The following is a 6,051-nucleotide window of genomic DNA, read 5'->3' as shown; positions in this document are numbered from 1 at the left end:
GGTATATTTCATACAGGGACTGCCACGTGTAAGCCTCGTCGCTTCTTGCTGCTTCCCTTATTTCTTATGTTCTTATGAGTGCTGCAGTTAAAATGGGCAAGTGGGCGAAATATGGAAGAAAAAATATAAATGGGAAAAAAAATGTTCTCAGAGAATGGATTGTTCGTGTACCTGACGACGACTCTTGCAGCGTGCAAGTTCTGAAAGACAGCAATTAGAGCTCACCACAGTGGTCTTGTTAATCACACTACAACGGAGAAACAGAAAAAATAAAAATAAATAAATACAGCCTCATTCTCGAACATGAGAACGTTATTTCAGTCTGATGTAACAAAAGCAAGTGCCAATAAGTGTGAAAATTTCTAAACTGAAATTAGTATAGCTCACATTGCTTGCCATTCAAGTGTAAAAACGATTGATCACTTGGCTGAGCTTGTGAGAGATATTTCTTGCAAGGAAATCTCATTGCATAGAACAAAGTGTGCAGCACTTGTGAACAAGATATTGGGACCCTGTATGCTGAAGGAACTGTGCAGCGATATCGGTGATGGTCATTACTCACTGATAATTGGTAAAAACAGACATCACCACAAAGAAATTGTGTGTTGTTGTTGTTCGCTATCAAAGCTACACGAAGAAAAAAATTACTACGTATCTGGGTTTGGTGGAACTGGAAAAAGGCACAGCTGAGGTGGTCACAACATCTTTACTGGACTTCTCAGAAAATCATGCAAAACTGGATGTCAAACAATGCATTGGTTTGACAAGGGACGAGTGCAACACCACGTGCGGGGCACATAACTCCGTCATATCAAGATTTCGTGTAATAAATCAAAATGTGATGCACATCAAGTGCATCTGACACTCATTGCAGTTATGTACGTCATATGCTATGCGAGCGTTGCCTTCTCACCTTGAATTCATGGTGTCAGAGATATACAAATTTTTTTTTTTCTTTTTTGCACAGCACGCATCAACAAAAATATGCAGAACTTTACTCGGCCATTGACGTGGGAAAACAACCACTCAGGTTGTCAGAGACACGATGGCCGGCTATTGTACCATGTCTAACAAGGATCTTGCATTAGTATGATGAGCTGAAACTCCATTTAGAGGTAGGCCTATCAAAATTCATATAACTCACTAGAACTATTACTATTAAAACTTGTGGTAGCAGTTAGAAGTGCTTATGAACAACTGCACAATCCATTTACCAGGCTTTACTATTGCTTCCTTTCTTCAGTATTACCAAAGTTTACTCAGCTGAACCTTTTATTTTAAAGTGAGAGGGGTCATAACTGAATTGCAAGTTTGTAATTTATATAAAAAATTGCTACTGATGTACATGAACCATGAATACATTGTGAAAACCATGCTTTCAAAAGTTGATCCAAGATATCAACGTGAGTTCCTGATGCTAGAGCAGGTGTATTTGGGTGCATCTGTCTTGAAAACAATAACATAATCCAGAATTAAGCAAGCAAAAAAAGGAAATGTATGAGTTTCGCTTCCACTGCAGATTATTTTTGACAGTAGCAGCAAAACAGATCAGGAAGAGATTTAATTTCAGAGATGAAGTCCTTTCAAGAATGCATATGGTGGAGCCAGCCAGTGTTCTAGGCATCCAGGGCAAAGTACAAGAGCAAAGTTTGGTGCCCCTCGCGACACACCTTCCCCGAATCATTGCCCAGGATGATTCTACCCTCCAACAACTGGACGATGAGTGGAGGAGGCTTGCCGTAGAAGATCTGCCTGAATCCATTACCAACATGGCGAAAAAAGTGGACAAAAGCAATTACAACCAGCCTGATGTGGTTGTGCCATAAAAACTCTGGAGGATAGTGATGGAAACCCCAAGTTTAAGCTTGTTTCAGACTTTTCACTAGGATGTCTTTCTTTGCCTCATGCTAATGCTGACTGTGAGCGCTGCTTCTCTAGTGTAAACCGTGTGACAACAAAAAACAGAAATAAGCTAAAAACAGAAACCGTACGAGACATCATCCTAGCGAAGCAGTGTGTTGCTTCCACATCCACCAGTGACTGTACGACCTTCAAGCCATCAAAGTCAATGATAAAAAAAATAAATAAAAAATAAACGACATCAAGAGTGCTATATTCCTCCAATGAAGAGAGTGCCGGGGCTGCTGACGACGTGCCCCATGTATATATAGAACAAGACCAGTAATCTACATAGTAAGTAAACAACGAAGTGTCTGTAGTTTTTCTCCAATTATTAATGATATGTATTTAGGAAAGTGTTTTGTTTGTTAAGGACATTGTTGCCGATCCAAAGGCCTGGCTCAGGAATGATCCTGTGCCACCTGTACCATCAGAATCAAGATCAATCTGGCAACGCTGCTAAGGACCCAGACCGAGACCCAGATCAACCGGCTGACCAAAACAAACTAGTAGAATGTTCAAGGTAGGTCATATTTAAGGCCATTTTCTCGCCTCTTACGTGACCCCGTGACATGCCGTGACTTCAGGAGCTAGATGAGGTCACTAGGCTGCTGTGGGGTCAGTATTAGGGGCGTGTGTGAGAGAATAATTGAGAAAAATACCTCTCTCTCTCTCTCTCTCTCTCTCTCTCTCTCTCTCTCTCTCTCTCTCTCTCTCTCTCTCTCTCTCTCTCTCTTCCTTCTCCTCCTCCTCCTCCTCTTCCACCTCCTCCTTTTTTTCTTCAACAAAAAAAAAAAAAACTATAAATTTAATACATATTCCACTACCTCCTCCTCCTCCTCCTCCTCCTCCTCCTCCCAGGGCTTGGTGGCGCTGGTGTCTGGGGGCGCCTCTGGCCTGGGCCGTGCCACAGTGGAGCGTGTGGCACGGCAGGGTGGACGTGTTGTGTTGTGTGACCTCCAGTCTTCCCAGGGGTCAAAGGTCGCGCAGGAAATTGGATCAGACCGAGTGCTGTTTGTCCCCACTGATGTAAGTATGGTTAGGTCAGGTCAGGTCAGGTTGTTAGGTTAAGTTAGGTCAGGTTAAGTAGGTCAGGTCATGACTAGAATCATCTACCCCTCCTTAAGTTAGCCTAGCATCCTTAGGGTCAGGCCAGGTCAGGTCAAGTTATATTAATATCCAAAAACAAACACATTAACATCTAACCCTTTAATATGACCCCTCACCTCCTGCCATCCCCAGGTGACCTCCCCAGGGGACGTGGAGGGAGCGGTGGCAGCTTGCAAAGAACAATATGGCCGCCTGGACGTGGCCGTGAACTGTGCTGGCATTGGTACAGCGGCCAAGGTCTACAATCATAACAAGGGGACCATCCACTCTTTTGAAGACTTTATGCGAGTCCAGACGGTGTGTGTGTGTGTGTGTGTGTGTGTGTGTGTGTGTGTGTGTGTGTGTGTGTGTGTGTGTGTGTGTGTGTGGTGGGAGTTTGTGGGCCGGTGTCTAATTTTTCAAGGCTGCGAAGATAACTAGCAGGGTTCTCAAGGGTGTTTTTCCGGTTCGTAATGTGAAAATGTTGTTAATGTGTCACTGGGACCTTAAAAACACCCTTAAAATCCACAGTAACTTCAACTACAGCCTTTTAAATACAGGTAGCAGGGTTCTCAAGGGTGTTTCTCCTGTCAGTAATGCGGAAATGTTGTTAATCTGCCACTAGAACCTTAAAAACAACAGTAACTTCAACTACAGCCTTCTAAATACAGGTAGCAGGGTTCTCAAGGGTGTTTCTCCTGTCAGTAATGCAGAAATGTTGTTAATCTGCCACTAGAACCTTAAAAACCACAGTAACTTCAACTACAGCCTTTTAAATACAGGTAGCAGGGTTCTCAAGGGTGTTTCTCCTGTCAGTAATGCAGAAATGTTGTTAATCTGTCACTGGAACCTTAAAAACACCCTTGAAAACCACAGTAACTTCAACTACAGCCTTTTAAATACAGGTAGCAGGGTTCTCAAGGGTGTTTTTCCTGTCAGTAATGCAGAGATGTTATTAATCTGCCACTAGAACCTTAAAAACACCCTTGAAAACCATAATAAGCATAACAAAACCCTTTTAAAACCACACACTCCCTTCTGCCACCGAACCTAACCTAACCTGACCCCACACAGGTCAACCTAGGCGGGACCTTCAATGTGACGAGGGTAGCAGTCAGCCTGATGGCCCAGAACACCCCCGACTCCCAGGGACAGCGAGGGGTGGTCGTCAACACAGCAAGCATTGCAGCTTTTGACGGACAGATGGGTCAAGCGGCTTATGCTGCCAGTAAAGGGGGCATCGTTGGCTTGACCTTGCCCCTAGCCCGTGACCTGGCCCCCATTGGCATCCGTGTGTGCACTGTGGCCCCTGGTACGTGTTTGGTTAGGTTAGGTTAGGTTAGACGGTCAGGAATGCTGGAAAAATGCTGTTTAGGTTAGGTTAAGTTGGTTAGATACAAAATAAGTAAGAATTCATTAAAAAACACAGAGAAACCTCAAAAACACACCAGAAACACAGTTAATATGCAAAGAACACCCTAGAAAACACACACACACACACACACACACACACACAACAAAACCAAAAAAAATTCATCAATTACTCTTTTTAAACCCCTCTCACCCCCATCCTAGCACCCTCACGCTCCCCCTACACCCCTCCACACCTGGCCACACCTTCACACTCCCTCTTTCTCCCCCACAGGACTCTTTCGGACCCCTCTGCTGGAATCCTTGCCTGAAAAAGTACAAACATTTCTGGCAAAAACAGTTCCCTTCCCTCCTCGTCTTGGGGACCCGAGCGAGTTTGCGCAGCTTGTTGAGGCAATAGTGGCCAACCCAATGATGAATGGGGAGACTGTCAGGGTGGATGGGGCCTTGAGGATGCAGGCCTGAGGTGGGTGGGGCTCTCCGGGGCCTGGGGGGGCTGTGACGGGGCTGGGAAGGGGGTAAGGTGGCCAAGGGTTTGTAATACGTGTGTGTGTGTGAGAGAGAGAGAGAGAGAGGGAGGGGGTAGGAAAGATTACAAGGAGGAGGAGGAGAAGAATGACTGATAGCAGGAGGAGGAAGAGGAAGATGAAGAGGAGGAGGAGGAGGAAGATTAAGACAGAGATAAGATAAAGTGAGAGAGAGAGAGTGAGTTTATGTGTGTGTGTGTGTTTGTTTGTGTAGAAATATTAGATTAAGTGATTCTCTCTCTCTCTCTCTCTCTCTCTCTCTCTCTCTCTCTCTCTCTCTCTCTCTCTCTCTCTCTTTTCAGGTAATAGAAGGAGGAGGAAGAAAGAAGAAATAGAATGATGATAATAAAAATAATAATAATAATAATAAGTAATTTATTTTATCATTATTATTATTATTATTTGTTACAACTTCTGTAATTACAAAAAATAATTGAAATAAAATTTGTAATAAGACATACGTACGTACATAACATATATATATTTCCTCATAATTAAGTACTTTGTTTGTTTGCTTTTGTGATTGCAACGTACATACACACGTACAGACACCGAGACACACGTACAGACAGGACACTCGTTCGGAACAGTTTAAAGAGAGTGTTGTGGTTCTCTCTCTCTCTCTCTCTCTCTCTCTCTCTCTCTCTCTCTCTCTCTCTCTCTCTCTCTCTCTCTCTCTCTCTCTCTCTCTCTCTCTTCAAATTACTGTGTTTTCCTTCCTCCTCCTCCTCCTCCTCCTCCTCCTCCTCCTCCTCCTCCTCTTCCTCTTCCTCCTCCTCCTCCTTGTCTCTCTTTTCAAATCCTTCAAAATTTTAATCTCTCAACAGAATCACTCCTCCTCCTCCTCCTCCTCCTCCTCCTCCTCCTCCTCCTCCTCCTCCTCCTCCTCCTCTTCCTCTTCCTCCTCCTTTAAAATTTTAATCTGACAACAAAACCACTCCCTCCTCCTCCTCTTCCTCCTCCTCCTCCTCCTCCTCCTCCTCATCTATCTTTACAAATCCTTCAAAATTTTAATCTGACAGCAAAACCATTCTCTCCTCCTCCTCCTCCTCCTCCTCCTCCTCCTCCTCCTCCTCCTCCTCCTCCTCACAGGCTCTGGAGGTCATCGGCAGAGGTCACTTTGCCGATGAAGAGTGGAATTCTAGTCCGCTTCTCCACGATGAGG

At 44.3% G+C, this 6,051-nt stretch overlaps 2 protein-coding genes across 3 annotated transcripts in view; one reads left to right on the top strand and one right to left on the bottom strand.

Annotated features, from left to right (window-relative positions):
- Positions 1 to 2,265: 2,265 nt before the first annotated feature.
- LOC135096192 (3-hydroxyacyl-CoA dehydrogenase type-2-like) lies at positions 2,266 to 5,342 on the top strand. Of its 2 annotated transcripts, none has more exons than XM_063997562.1 (6): positions 2,266 to 2,422; positions 2,761 to 2,928; positions 3,142 to 3,306; positions 4,063 to 4,300; positions 4,634 to 4,825; positions 5,196 to 5,342. In XM_063997562.1, the coding sequence occupies exons 1-5, from the start codon at positions 2,414 to 2,416 to the stop codon at positions 4,822 to 4,824; spliced, it is 771 nt and encodes a 256-aa protein (XP_063853632.1). In that variant the 5' UTR covers positions 2,266 to 2,413; the 3' UTR covers position 4,825; positions 5,196 to 5,342. The 2 variants fall into 2 exon arrangements, with proteins under 2 accessions (XP_063853632.1, XP_063853630.1); XM_063997560.1 differs by having other exon boundaries at positions 5,189 to 5,342.
- LOC135096190 (intracellular coagulation inhibitor 1-like) overlaps positions 5,245 to 6,051 on the bottom strand; it is a 9,068-nt gene continuing 8,261 nt past the window's right edge. The window contains exon 8 of the mRNA XM_063997558.1: positions 5,245 to 6,051. This exon is cut by the window's right edge and continues 67 nt beyond it. Coding sequence (XP_063853628.1) covers positions 5,973 to 6,051 — 79 coding nt within the window. The 3' untranslated portion in view covers positions 5,245 to 5,972.

This window comes from Scylla paramamosain, unplaced genomic scaffold (genome assembly GCF_035594125.1).
Source record: "Scylla paramamosain isolate STU-SP2022 unplaced genomic scaffold, ASM3559412v1 Contig3, whole genome shotgun sequence".
NCBI classification, from domain to species: Eukaryota; Metazoa; Arthropoda; class Malacostraca; order Decapoda; family Portunidae; genus Scylla; species Scylla paramamosain.
Note: the sequence above shows the minus strand (reverse complement) of the source record. Positions and strands in the feature narration are given on the sequence as shown.